Source organism: Eubalaena glacialis, chromosome 12 (assembly GCF_028564815.1).
Source record: "Eubalaena glacialis isolate mEubGla1 chromosome 12, mEubGla1.1.hap2.+ XY, whole genome shotgun sequence".
Taxonomy (NCBI): domain Eukaryota; kingdom Metazoa; phylum Chordata; class Mammalia; order Artiodactyla; family Balaenidae; genus Eubalaena; species Eubalaena glacialis.
This window is the reverse complement of record NC_083727.1, coordinates 50860523-50874867: the sequence shown is the minus strand read 5'-3', so window position 1 is coordinate 50874867 and position 14345 is coordinate 50860523. Positions and strand designations below refer to the sequence as shown.

General features: G+C 38.6%; 1 protein-coding gene across 1 annotated transcript in view; it reads right to left on the bottom strand.

Annotated features, from left to right (window-relative positions):
* Positions 1–3606: 3606 nt before the first annotated feature.
* The window catches only part of AK9 (adenylate kinase 9), a 114650-nt gene continuing 103911 nt past the window's right edge, over positions 3607–14345 (bottom strand). The window contains 8 exon segments of the mRNA XM_061207210.1: positions 3607–3809; positions 4220–4334; positions 5472–5574; positions 6553–6651; positions 6887–7056; positions 8124–8320; positions 12408–12628; positions 12730–12876. Of these exon segments, the coding sequence (XP_061063193.1) occupies positions 3607–3809; positions 4220–4334; positions 5472–5574; positions 6553–6651; positions 6887–7056; positions 8124–8320; positions 12408–12628; positions 12730–12876 (1255 nt within the window).

Sequence of the window (14345 nt, the reverse complement as noted above, 5' to 3'; positions counted from 1 at the left end):
AAGAAGAAATGCAACTGGTGACTAACATATGTAATAATGTTCAATATCACTATTAATTCAAGTTAAAGTAACAAGGTTCTGCTTTCCACCCATTTATTCTTATGGGTCTCAATTCCTGTTACTAAGCTGCCTTCCAAATAGCAATGCACAGTGTTCCCAGGAGTGCCCAAGAGCACCACTTTCATTACTATCATTTAGTATCATCATCTTATTTTTTTAAAATTCATATCCTTTCACCCTGTACTTTTGTTTCCCAGAATTTATATCAGGCTAATAATACCAAATATGGTGAAAAAAGTTTCATTACAGCATTTTAAAACATAGTACAACAGTACATAGTCCAGCAATAGGAATGGTCAAATATAGTATATCCACTTGATGTATCTGAGTGTTAATTGGAAAGGAAGTGCAAAATCCTTTGCCTACTTTTCCATATTTCATTGACTGTAATTATATTACTTTTTGTCTTAGGGTCTTTCAAATGGGCACTACCTCTCCTTCCTGGGTGAAATTATGTGTTCTTTTAGTTGTAGTAAATATGACATCTAGACAAGCTATGTAAGAGGCACAGGCTGCTTGAGCACTCTCCCTGACCCTTGGATGTGGGCATTGCCTCAGCCTCTTCCTGAAGTGGTCGGGTGGCAGCCTTGAGCATGGGGGTAATGAGCCCCAGTGAGCACCGAGGGCTGGCCACTCACTCTCTTACTGCTTCACTCAGGGAAGAAATTCAGGGTCCCTGGACACCCAGTCAGAATATTCTTTCATCGTATTCAGGACACCAGTTGATGGATTATTTATAATAATATGCAAGCATAATTTCTAAACAAAAGATTTCAATAACAGGTTTTTAAATGATGCATGTTCTCCTTTCTCATTGGAGAAATGTCATTCTCCCTTCCTAGGGACACAGACCTCTTGACCTAACTTGCTAAAGAAAACACAACTTGCAACCATTACAGGTGGGGTGTGAATGCATGTAGGGGGTGGGGCTAGGGAGTCTTGGGTTCAACGGAAAAAATTTTCCTGTGTCTTCTGTAATATTTTTATATTCTAAAGTACACGCACACGCACACGCACATGCATGCACGAGTGCCCAAAGGACTCTGGCCAATGAAATGCCCCAAGAATACTGACACCATTATGGTGGTTTCCAAGATGGACTTATAGTGTAGGAGGTGGTAAAGGAAGAGCAAGGCTCTGGAGTTAGTCTGATCAGGGTCTGAATCTGGATTCTACTACTTACGTGATCTTGGGTGAGAAACTCTTCTCGTGTGTATTAATACAATGTGTAAGAGTTTAATGAGATAGTGTACGTAAAGCCAGTAGCACACAGCAAACAGCCTGGAATGGTAGCCCTGTCTGTGGTTATTCTAAATAGAGTCCTACATGTAATGAACTGTAATTTGCATGCGAGTGTTAGGGACCTGGAATGTCCAGAGCTATAAGCTGCTCTGGAAATTTGATTCCCCACTCCCTACCCAATGCTCCTACCTGCTGCATTCTATTAAATAGATTTACTTGAAAGAAGAGACTCTGTGGAGACAGGGATGAAAAGGGAGAATCACATGGCATTTGGTCCCTTGCTCAGCTCAGGGATTAAGTTTCTCCCTCCTCAGGAGACAGGGAGCATTCATCCCACTTCTGTGCAGAACTCAGCAGCTCCAGAACAATGATGGATGAGCTGTGAGATTTCTCACACCCTTGGGTTTGTACAGTTCTCAGAGTGAAGTCATATTAGAGAACAAGATCCCCAGAAGATGGCAGATATCCAGTGGGTGTGGACTTGCTCTGGAGCCTATGAGATACTCCCTGCCTCTCAAGAGATACCTGGGGGTACTTTGCATGACTACTGCCCTTCATAAAGGTGAGGGAGCTGAAGCAATAAAGTTTGGGTTTAATTGCTAAAGGAAACTTCTTATACCCATAGAAGAAAACACAATGGCTGAGGAGGCCTGTGGACATGTTAAGAACACTATGGGAAGATGGTAAATTAGCAGTACTCAGAACTGGGAAGAGAAGAGTGAGTGGCACCTTAACGTTGCTGGTAAAACTTGGTAGCTACTGACAGCTCCCAGTCTCCTGAAAAAATAATGATTCACCTACGGGTATATCAGTAACTCTTCAAAGACTTTTGGGGTTTATCCTAACTTTGACAATAGGCTTCTAGCTTTTGTTTAAAACTTGTTTTATGATTAAATATATCATATAAAATATATATAAAACAGGCTTCTAGTTTTTAATTAACGTTGTTGAAATTGTAGGTATCAAAGACAACATGAATGAATCTGAAGAGCATTATGCTAAGTGAAATAAGCCAGACAGAGAAAGACAAATACTGTATGGTATCATTTATATGTGGAATCTAAAAAAAAAAAAGGTCAGACTCATAGAAGCAGAGAGTGGAAGAGTGGTTGCTAGGGGTTGGGGGGAGGGGAGAAATAGGAGATATTGATCAAAGGGTACAAACTTTCAGGTATAAGATGAATAAATTCTGAGGATCTAATGTAGAGCATGGTAACTATAGTTAATAATATTGTCATGATACTTGAAATTTGCTAACAGTGATTCTTAAGCATTCTTACTACACAGACACACAAAGTAACGATGTGAGGTGATAGATGCGTTAATTAACTTGATTGTGGTAAATATTTCACAATGTATACCTATATCAAAATCATCACATGGTAAAGTTTAAATATGTATAATTTTATTTGTCAATTACACCTCAATAAAGCTGGAAAAAAAGAGCTAAATCATTCATTTTAGAGTTTAAGAAACAAAGGCTCATCGAAACTGAGATTTACCCAAGGTTAAATAATGGTTGTACTTTTCATTTTTTTAAAGAGACAATCTTGCTATTTCACATGCTAGATTTCTTATACTCCTGCTGAAAAACTGATTTTCTTATTTTAAAAATCTCATTCAAATTCAATTTAGTAATTTTCCTCTAGCATATACTTCTTGATAATGTCATATAAAAAGACTCTAGATTTCATCCTTCTCAAATATCCAGGTGATTTCTAACTACAGAATAATGTATAAAGCATGTTTCCTTGGATACTTGAGAAACAGAAAAGCAGCAGCCATTTAGTTACCTGAAAATCCATTTATCTTGTTGGGAAAATGATAAAGTGTCTTTAGGTTCATGAAGTTTACCAACAACTCCCTATGTTAAAAGTGTAACCAATATTTCTATTTTATTTATAACCATGTTAATTTTGTTTCTTGAAGCTTTCTAACATTTACTGCATAAATGACTTTACATTTAACAGAGACTGACTTTTCTGCTGAAAATATTAAAAAGGAAAATGAACAATAGATTCATTAAGTAAAATAAGTTACCTAAATATTCTAAATGGAATAACTTTCATTAAAACCTCAAAGTTCAGGCAAAGAGCAATAAACTTTACAATTATATGAAAACTTAGGCTTACAGAAGAGCACTCCTTCCTGGCTGGCAGAGCTCTGAATTCATTTGAAGTCTGGCAGCCGTGGTGTATCACTCAGGAGGGAAAAGTACATCAGGGAGGGCCAGATTTTCAATCTATTTGCTTTTTATCCCTTTCAGGTAACTCTTAAGATTCCGGGTGCAGTTACCCAAGCATTCTATCCATTGACTGGGTCTATATTTTTAAGAGAGAGAAAGGTTTGTAATTTATGATCGAAGTCAATGGCTCTAAACTGAGGTTCCTTGTATTTTCTGGTCATCTTGGCACCCAGGTATGTAATGAGTTCACATCTCTCCATAAACTGCTCCATCTTCTTCTTATATTTTTTTCTTGTGTACTCAGAACCTTTGGGATTAAAGGCTGTAGAAAATTTCACAGGACTGTGAATGTTTTCGGTTAGGTTAGTGAATCACTATATTAAAGAGAAGGAGAACTTTGTGTGTGATTGAGTTGCACAGCTATGGCCAAGAAGATATCCAAATCCCAAATAAGATGTGGGGATTATTCTATTTTAGATCATAATTGTCTCTATTCACCTTCCTATATGGAATGGATTATTGAGTGCTGATTAGGTTACTCATAGCCCCTGCTTTAAAAACTAGAAACTCAGTTTTGATATTTTTGCTAAAATATTTGCTACCAACACCACACACACTCCATGCAAGTGACCAACCCAACTCAACAATCCTATTTATTACATTTTACTACAATTAATATTAAATTAGTTCTGAGTAGCATATCATTTCTAGCAAAAAAAAAAAAAGACATACCTTTTAGATGAAATGCTATATAGAGTAGCGCAGACCTCTGTACACTTAAGAAGGGGAATTTGGGCTTTAAGCATCCTGCTGCATTCATGGCTTTAATTAGAGCAGTTGCGATACCCTGCAGGTAGGGAACAGATTATGTGTATATTTGAGTTTGTTTTATTTTCTTGAGGCAAATAGTTAAAGAGGTTATTCTTTGCCTCAAATAGCCTCTTGGGGTTGAGGATGGAGCTTACAAAGATAGTTAAATGAGCTCTTAGCCAGCAGGACAGAAACACAAAATACATTTGATTAGGAAAAATAAAAACTACAAATTGGCTTAGCGGCAGCTAGGTGATGGATACGTGGGTTTCATTACACAGTTCTATTATATGTTTGGCATTTTCCATAACAAAAAGTTAAAACAGAAAGGAGGGGACACTGGGCTTTGAGTTGTCTTGGCCCATCTCTGCTTCCACGGCTCAGAACTGGCCAGCTTGCCTCCCACTCTCAGGACCCTGGGTCACCTGACCAGGAATTCCAGAGACCACAGTTATCACTGCAGTCCAGATTCTGGAGCCCCAAGCAGGAAAAGAAGAGAATACCCTTTTCTGGGTGAGTGTCATCTTGCCTTTTGATATTAAACTAGATTGAAGGCTAACCATCTAGGGGAGCTGAGAAAAAGCACAGTGATTAGGAATTTGTAAGAAAGGTATGAAATTGTGCCCTAGGCAACTGTTTTATTGAATTTTTTTTTTAAAAAGCCTTTAAAATAGTGGTTAGCTACTGATAAATTTGACTATATTCAGAAAGAGGTATATTTAGAGAAATAAGATGTGATTGAGTAGATAGCTTCATCCAGATTTTGAGCAAAATATGTGTTTGGTGGTTCAGTTGTGGTGACACCTCAACTCAACTCTTTTGAGCAGGGGAAAAAAACCTCTTAGAGATTGAATTTACACATTTCAAATTAAGAAAAGGTTTTACAGACACTGAAATTCAAAATAAACTACAAGTCAGATGTAAATAATTTTCTTACATCTTACTCTTTTTTCACTGTAGTGCAGGTATTTGGGAATTAGCTATGGAAACGGGGGCTTTTCTCACATTTTATTTTCATAACCACTCAAAACCAAAATAGGTTAAAAGTGGATTTGCAGCTTAAAATCAGGAAACTCTGCCTTGAATTTCATTGTTACCAAAACAAAAATTATTGTTAAAGAAGAGATTGCTGTAGTCTTCTAATATCTATGCATAGAAACTCATGTAAGTGAACCTGTTCCAGATATCCCGGCAAAGGCAGACTAGTGAGATACATCGGTTCCTTTAACGGGGGACGTTTGTAAGGAAGCTTCTGATCCCAGTATTTCAGTGGCGACCTAAGAACACAAAATCCATTAGACGGATGCTCACAAATGTGCTCACTGTGTGTACACAGGAAGGTGGACACACAAGAGACAGCTGAAAGATAACGTTCACTGCCTGTTTTTCTCCCGTGGAGAAAATGATACAAGTGGGAAGACTGGGGTTCCTAGAAATTCATGACGGCCAGCTTTGCCTGGGTCCCTAGCCCTGCTCAGCTCTCCTCAGTGTTCTGATTTTTCACAGCAACTATATAAAGCTTCCTTTATTGCCCTCACACTTCTAACCCTCCCAGTAACCCCCACATGGGGGCCAGGCTATCCAAGGAGAAGTATCAGAACCAAACTTCCTCAACTGCTCACCACAAGTAGAGCCACACACAGGCTCCTTTCTCCACGCTGGAGCTTACCTCCCAGCTAAGATCAGTCTCCACCCGTTCTTTGCATCCCTGTTCCACCCTCTCTCCAGAAATCTTAGATAGCAATTTCTCTCTCTCTCCCACCTTCGGCATTTCCTTCTTTATTGGATCCTTCCCAGGCACCTGCATTTTAACATGCTCGTACCTTTCCCACTGAAGAAAAAAGAAAATCCTTTTTTCACTCCTTCACTCCTTCAGTCCTATATCCCTTCCAGCAATTAATGTCTTTTCTTTTTTTACTGTTAAATTTCTTCAAACAGTGATCTTCACTAGAGGTCACAAACTACTGCACAAATTCTATCTGCAGATGTGATTTGATCCACATTGTGATTTTTAAAAAACGGAATCAGTCACAAAAGTTTAAAAATCAGATAAATATAAGAAGAAATTTGGTTTCCAGCTTCTTGTGAAAAACAGAAATGTGTGGCAGTAGGTAAGTAACTGCTGCCCCTTCAGCTGTGTGTATGTATATATGCATATATGTGTGTGTGTGTACACTCACATGTGTATCTATCCCAGCATGATGCAGTTAACATAGATATTCAGTAAATGTTTGTGACTTAGTGAATGGTCTCACCTCAAAAATTTCTCAAGTTTTTCTCTACTCTCACAGGTATATATACGATCACGATATTCTAAAGCATAGTGAATGCTACCAGGTACTAGGGCTTCGTATCTGAAAGACAAAGGAACAAACAAAAACAACTATGTATTGTATAATTAATATGCAGTACTGTATAAATAAAGTGTCAAAATAGTTTATTTTTCTATCTTTGCCGCTCAAGGAAGAAATAGAACATTTTCCAGTTAAGCAATAGTGACCTTTTGATCAAAATGTTAAGACTGTTAATATGGACCACTTATTCTGAGTAGAGCTGTCATCCTGTACTTGCATGAGGGCAAGGACTTGCCTTTGTTTGCCATCCTGATAGGTCACTGGACAGTAGCCCTGGAGCTCGGCACACTTAGGGAATCGGCTCTTCAGCTCCGACAGTGTCAGCCTTTTGGGCATCATGTTGGCAGACGGGAGAGGATGAGGTGCTAATGGAGGCACGTATAATTCGGGGTTCTCCAAAAATCTCTATAAGAAAAGATTACAGCAACGTGACCGCTTGAGACAGGAATACTATGCCAGTGAGAATCCACTGAGGCTCTCTTGCTACTGTCCCCATTTTCAGTAGCAATGTTCGTCCTTCAAACCATCTGAGAGCTGCTTTCTGCACTACTATAGCTCCTTCCCTGACTGCAAGTGCCTTATAGTAATATTTGCAAGTGATTTCATCTAAGGTCTCTCCTACTTTCACTCACTCACTCACTCACTCATCTACTTATACAAAAAACATTTGGTGAGCTCTTACTATGTCCCAGGCACTGGAGTGCATAGTCTTCCTGTCCTACAGTATAACTAACTAGGTGGGTGCCCTTTGGCAGGTGAGTTAGCTTCTCCAGCTTCAGTTATCACTCTAATATGAAGGGAGCAGACCAGGTACATGACCTCTAATGTCATTTCCAGTTTTAAAATTCTGTGATTATCATTTAAATAAGCAGGAAGAAATAAATGTCTTTTTCATAAAGTGATAAAAAATTCAAATTCTTCAGAGGAAAATAAAATGTTCAGAGGCACCTGATTAGTTCTCGGCTACAACCTTTTTATATCACCAAATTATGGTCATTATAATATTAGAACAAGTCTGTATTCTGTTGCATTAAATAGCAATATATGGTACACAGGAAATTAAAGAGATAGAAAAAAGTTGAAAGCACAGGAGACAGACGTCAGTCTTCCTTCATTTCTACTGACTCTGACTTCCCTTCTGCAAACTTTGAACGGAATGCCCACCCAGATGCTCAGCATCCCCTTCACGGGCGGGCTCACCCTTGGGTCTCCCTACCTGTTAAGCTGACCCAGGTGGAGGGTCCATCACTGACCCTGAACTTCTGCTTTGTGCCAAAGTATGTCTTGGGATGCAGTCTTAGGACTGGACTCTGAGTTGCCTCGTTGAATCCAGGGTCACAGTTTCCAAAATTGGGGCTCCTGGTCCCCAATTCCTGGGTGTTCCCAGCTGTGCCCACCCCTTCCTGTTTGGTGAATTCTGAGACAGGTATTTTCTTTCCCTGGTAAATATTTGGAGTTAGGAACAAACTTACATTCAGTTTCTCCTGAGAACTCATTTTATAATAGTGCCCTCTGAACTCTGCTGCAAATTCCAAGGAATCAGTTAAAGAGCAATCAACTAATTCATGTGATTCTGCCAGGCTGACAGGGCAGAACTGTCCAAATTCGCCCAGGCGAGAAATCAGTTCTTCAGGTGAGATACATAACTTGTCAATGCAGGCAGCTTTTCCTATTATTAACAGATTAACTATTACTATTTTTTTGCAGAGAAAACACAATCATTTTCAAAATGAAAATAATTTCAATTATGCTAGCACTATACAAATGAGTACACATTGTAAAATTCCACAGAGTGAAAAGTAAAACTTTCTCTTCACACCTCCATCCTCTCAATCCAACATCCCTTCTGAGAGGTAATCACTGTTGAGTTTGTATCTTTTTCAGATTTTTTAATACATTTGCATATACACATGTATATATTTTTTGCATATAAGATGCTTGTGCCACTATACTGTAAACATTATTCTGCAACTTGCTTTTATCAGTTAGTTATGGCCTTTGACACCTTTCCATATCAGTTTATATGATTTACCTAATTCCTTTAAATTTATGCACAGTATTCCATTGTATAAATGTACATATAGTTAACCAATTATCTGTTGATAAATGTTTTGGTTGTTTTTAATTCTTAGCTATTATAAACTATATATATGTTATAAACAATATATATGTATATACACACACATATATGTACATGTATATATACATAGCCACTTACACACACACATCAATTTGCTACATATTTAAATTTTTTCTATGGGATAGATTTCAGGAAGTGAAAATAGTTTGTTGACATGATGTTACTGACACAAACCTCTCCCTGTCCCCTGATGGCACCCAAGAGAGGGGAAGAAACATTTTCCCAAAAGTGACTAGGTTTACCCTAACAACTCTATTTAAAAAAAAAAAAAAAAAGCCCAAGTTCATTCAATGGACAAGTTTAAGAGTTTTCTCCCTAGTATTCCACTAGAATGGGGACTCCAAAACAATATGAGACGTTACAGAAAATAAAATTACTTTTTTATAAATCTTAATTATAATGAGTAAATTTTGATCCCAATATATTTTGTTAATGGTCCTTTTCACCAGTGAAAAGTTACACTTTTTTTTTTTATTATGCCAAGGAAGGTCTTCACTAAAATTATGAAGCATAAATCATGGATTAGTTTGTTATGTGACGGTGTAAACATAAAAGTAACCCTTAGGATTGGAGTGATGTGTCTATAAGCCAAAGAATGCAGAGGATCGCTGGCAACACTGGAAGCTAAGAGAAAGAAATGGAACAGATGCTCCCCTTGAGCCTTCAGAGTGAGGACTGCCCTGCCAATGCCTTGATTTGGGGCCTCTGGCCTCCAGAACTGTGAGAGAATACATTTCTGTTGTTTAAGTCACCCAGTGTGTGGTAATTTGCTACAGAAGCCTTGGGAAACTAAAACAGGTACATGAGACTATGATTTCTGTCCTGTTGGCATTCTTTCTTGCCTTATCTTGTTCACTTGGATTAGCAAGCTGCCATGTTGGAAAGGTCCATATGGCAAGGAACTGAAGGTGGCCCCTGGCCAAACAGCTGGCAAGAAACTGAGGCCCTCATTCCAACAACCTTCAAGGAACGAAATCTTGTCAACAATATATGAATGGGTATGATAGTGGATTCTTTCCCAGTAGGGCCCTCAGGTGAGATCTTAATCCTGGCCAACACCTTGACTGTAGCCTTGTGAGAGACCCTGAAGCAGAGGACCCAGTTAAGCTGTGCCTGGATTCCTGACCCACAGAAACTGTGAGTGACTGTGTGTGTTTGTTGTTTTAAGCTGCTAAGTTTCGGAATAATTTGTTACGAAGCAATAGACAAACTAATCCACTATTCCATCCACTGTTTATGATACAGATGAAAAGGCTAAGAAGCCCCAACCGTCCTTTCCTAAAAAGAATATTACACTACTATAATACTACATTGGTGTAATATTATTCTAAAGTATTATAACGCACAGTACTATGGTATAATAATAGTGTTGTTAAAGTATATAGTATTATATAGTGCTATAATATTATACTATATGGTACTATATAGTTTTACACTTGTATGTTGCTCTTTAGCTCAGATGTGCTGACCTCACCAATCCTGACAGGTTTAGTGACAGGGTAATTTAGACTCAAATCACTTTAAGTCCTAAAAGACACTCAAGTATCTCTTTTTCTGATTCCTGGGATAGTCTTGATGACATCTGGCAATGTCTATATATCCTTTTCTGGAATGTGGCAGAATGAGGAGGAATCTCTTTAGTTTTCTAGCCCTGACCTTGCTCCATCTCATTAGTGAGAATAAACTGGCCCCCTGACAGGGGGAGGGTTATTTGAATAACATACAAAGCAAGTGGAGAATATAAAAAAAAATCAAAACTAAATTCAAACAATCAGGTATAGATTATCTGGTAGAAGCTGAAGCAGGAAAGCAAGAGGGCAGCTTCAATTAGATTAAACTATTCAAGGCAGAGGCAAGTATATCTGGAATAATGTAGTAGATACTGTGGTGCCCCATCCGGATCCCTCTCTTCCGGGGTGATGCATCCATCCCCCAGCTGCTGGAAATATCTGTGCTAATGGATCACAGCCGCACTGGGAATTGCCCCTCTGTTACAGGTTATACACCCTCCCGGAGTGACCTTTGGTCAATGACAAGCCAATGGGAGGATATAAAGCCTGGCCTCTTCCCTCAACTTGGGAAATTTTGAAGGTCCATCGTAGCTCCAGTGCTTCCCTATAGCATCCAGGGAGGCTTGTGTTTCCACCAGACTGCAGGTTAGTTTCTCCCTCTGCTCAGTTCTACCAGCCTCACTTCCCCACAGGTGTATCTCCTAATTAGAGTTGACATAAAATACAGGATGCCCACTTAAGTTTGAATTTCAAATAAACAACGAACAGTTTTTAGTATAAATATGTCCCATACAACATTCGGGAAATAATTAGACTAAAAAGTTATTTGTCATTTATCTGAAATTTAAATTTAACTGGGCATCCTGTAGTTTTATTTGCTTAATCTGGCAACTCGACTCCTGAGAGTACTTCCTGATAAAGCTTCTGCACACAACTTTTCACCATGAGTCTGTTTTCAGGCAACCCAATCTGAGGCAGGAAAGGTGAAGTAGGGTAACAGAAAGATGAATGAGGCACAAGTTTTGCTTTCAAAGCCTGCTGTGGAATGTTTTACTAGTGTGATGCTATCCAAAACTTATTGGGAGTAGGCTTCTAAAACTCAACTCTCTCTTCCCTTGCACTCTTATCTTCATCCCTTGTAATCCTCGGGTGAAAACAAATTCCCAGTCTGCAGACAAACAGGAACCAGAGATGCTGGTGATGCCCAAATAATGAAGCAAATCAAGATTCAATGATGCCATCATTATCAGACTCCTCACTGCATTTTTCCTTGTACAAGATTCTCTGTGTCCCGTTGCTCCCTCATACCTCCTCATACCTTCTCCGTATTTTCCAAAGTTAAACAAAGTCATTAAAAAGATGTCTGTGAAACCCCTCCAGACAAATTCTTTGGCATCATCACTCTTTTTAGAGATATGAGATATAGATAACTTTCCTTCTATTTTGTGTATTTTTGGAGAAAAATCAAGAAACTTCTAGGAATATATAATCAAACATTTTCTTTCATGCATTCCAAATACAGATTAAAAACATTCTATGTTCAAATTAATTTTTTAATAGAATCAACGTTTAAATACTACTATAATTTCATAGTAAATAGTAAATAGTATAAATAACTAATTCTAGATTCCTAAACAAAATTTTGCCAAGTGTCACTCCACAGACCCTGCCCTCATATAACTACCATTCTTGAAACTAGCTTCTTACATGGTTTTCCAAACACCATAAACTCTTCTAGTGAGAGACCATGTATTGTTTTTAGGTGATAGGTTCACATGGACATTGAATAAATGATAGCTGCCCCATACATTCTCTAGTTGGCTTGCGAGCTATGTTAATTTATAATCTTCCCTGCCATTGAACTTAGAGCTAGTTAGTGCCTAGAGACTTAGCTGGAGAGCTAAGCTGATAGCTTGAGTAGAGGCAGTCATTTATTAGAACAAATATACATGCCCACATAATTGGAAAATACTATGTATTTAAAATACTGATTAAGGTCATGGGAACAAATGTTCAAATTGAATGAATTATGGTAACATGAGTTAGGCATGCATAGACTTCAAATTCACATCTTATTGTGTTTTCAGAGTTACACGTTTTCTTACCTGCTTTTATTCTTCCCAGGTATATCTGCATGTGTTTATTCACCATTTTAACCTTCTTACTGACTTCATTCCATACCCACCATTTGCTGTGAAAGCCATCAATCACATACCAGTTCTGATGTTGTTCTTGATAATATTGCCTAATCTCATCAATATTTTTGTGGTACTTTGAGTTCTTGACAGCTATAATCTGTGAGCTGTTATGCAATGGATAAGGCAAACTAATAGAGAAACAGAAGGAATGGAAAAAGCTGTTAAAAACCTGCTTTTTCTGGTTGATTAAAGTTTATTCCTTTATCATTGTTTTCATCACATACATTACCTTGGTTCCTCTTTTTTTTCCAGGAGCAATCTTTTGAAAATCTCTTTGGAAGGCACATCCAACTCAAAGATGACCATGGGGATGACTGACCTAGCTTCCAAGAGACTCACTTGATATTTAGATACAGGGTATCCATCAATGACAACACTAATAAGGAGAAACGTGAAAATAAAAATTCCAGATGTCTTTTCTCTCAGACCTTCCTTTCTGTCTTCCAGAAACAGTCTGTCTTTAGGATTAGCCCTGTACTGTTCCTATGTAACTTGATTTATCTTGTCACCTTGCCCTCTTTGTCTCTCTATTTTTTTTGGCTGCGTGGCTTGAGGGATCTCAGTTCCCCCACCGGGGATTGAACCCGGGCCCCAGGAGTGAAAGCCCGGAATCCTAACCACTAGGCCATCAGGGAACTCCCTTTATCACTATATTTTTAACCTCAGTCAGCCCAAGAGCCAGAAGGAGGGCTGCATACATACAGACACAGCTCTGATTCATACACTTAGCATCATAGAGCTAGGTTTTAGCAGACTTCGAGAGATAATACACATAATACCTTGAACATTGTTATTACTTAATTGGTGCTACTATTCTAGCATGAAACAGTGGAAAGAGTATAGGCTTCAGAGGCACACAGACTTAGATTTGAAACCTGGTCGGACCTCTCTGAGCCTCAGTTTTCAGTAAAAATAGTAAAATAATGATATTTAACCCTTAGAGTTATCTTAAAGATTGTAGATCAAGTATGTAAAGCAATTAGTAGTAGACTAATGGATATTCCTTATAACAGAAGGCCAGCAAGGGAAGAATTATCCAACCCTGATCTTAATGTTGTAGTTTTATAGCAAATAGATAGTGTAAAAATTTTGTACTGAAAGGTCAGTGGCAGTAAGACAAGGTGTCTTGTAAATCAAGATTTTAAGAAGTACATTAAAATGTTTTAAAATTAAAAAAAAAAAAGGTCCTGGCACAGTTAATAGTATTTTAGTAAGAGATTAAGCAAATACAGAAAACAATGTGTTCTAAACTTGCTTTTGTAGTAAACTTCTGTGAGGAGGCTGGAAGTGGAAGGGAAGATGGGGAGTTGGTGAGAGAGCCCTATGGTATCTGGGAGAGAATCATTCCATCAGGACCCATCAGGCCTCTGAGCAGAAATGATGGAGAATTTGTTAGTCCAACCGTCTAAGGTAATGAGTGTCACTAGCAAACTGAGAAGAGGACTAAAGGCTGTCTACAAATTCCAAAGTCAGGAAACCGACTCTGAGGTGGCTGAGCTGGGCTTGCTGGCTGACAGTCACCAGGAAGGGCTGGTTAGTCCTCCCTCAGTGCTCTCCAGCTAAGTCTCTAGGCACTAACTAGTTCTAAGTTCCATGGCAGAGAGGATTATAAATTAACATAGCCCGCAAGCCAACTAGAGAATGTATTGAGCTGCCATTGTTGGTTTTTTTTTTTTAGTTTATTTATTTTTGGCTGCTTTGGGTCTTCGTTGCTGCGCGTGGGCTTTCTCTAGTTGTGGCGAGCGGGGGCTACTCTTCATTGTGGTGCGCAGGCTTCTCATTGTGGTGGCTTCTCTTGTTGTGGAGCACGGGCTCTAGGCGCGCAGGCTTCAGTAGTTGTGGCCC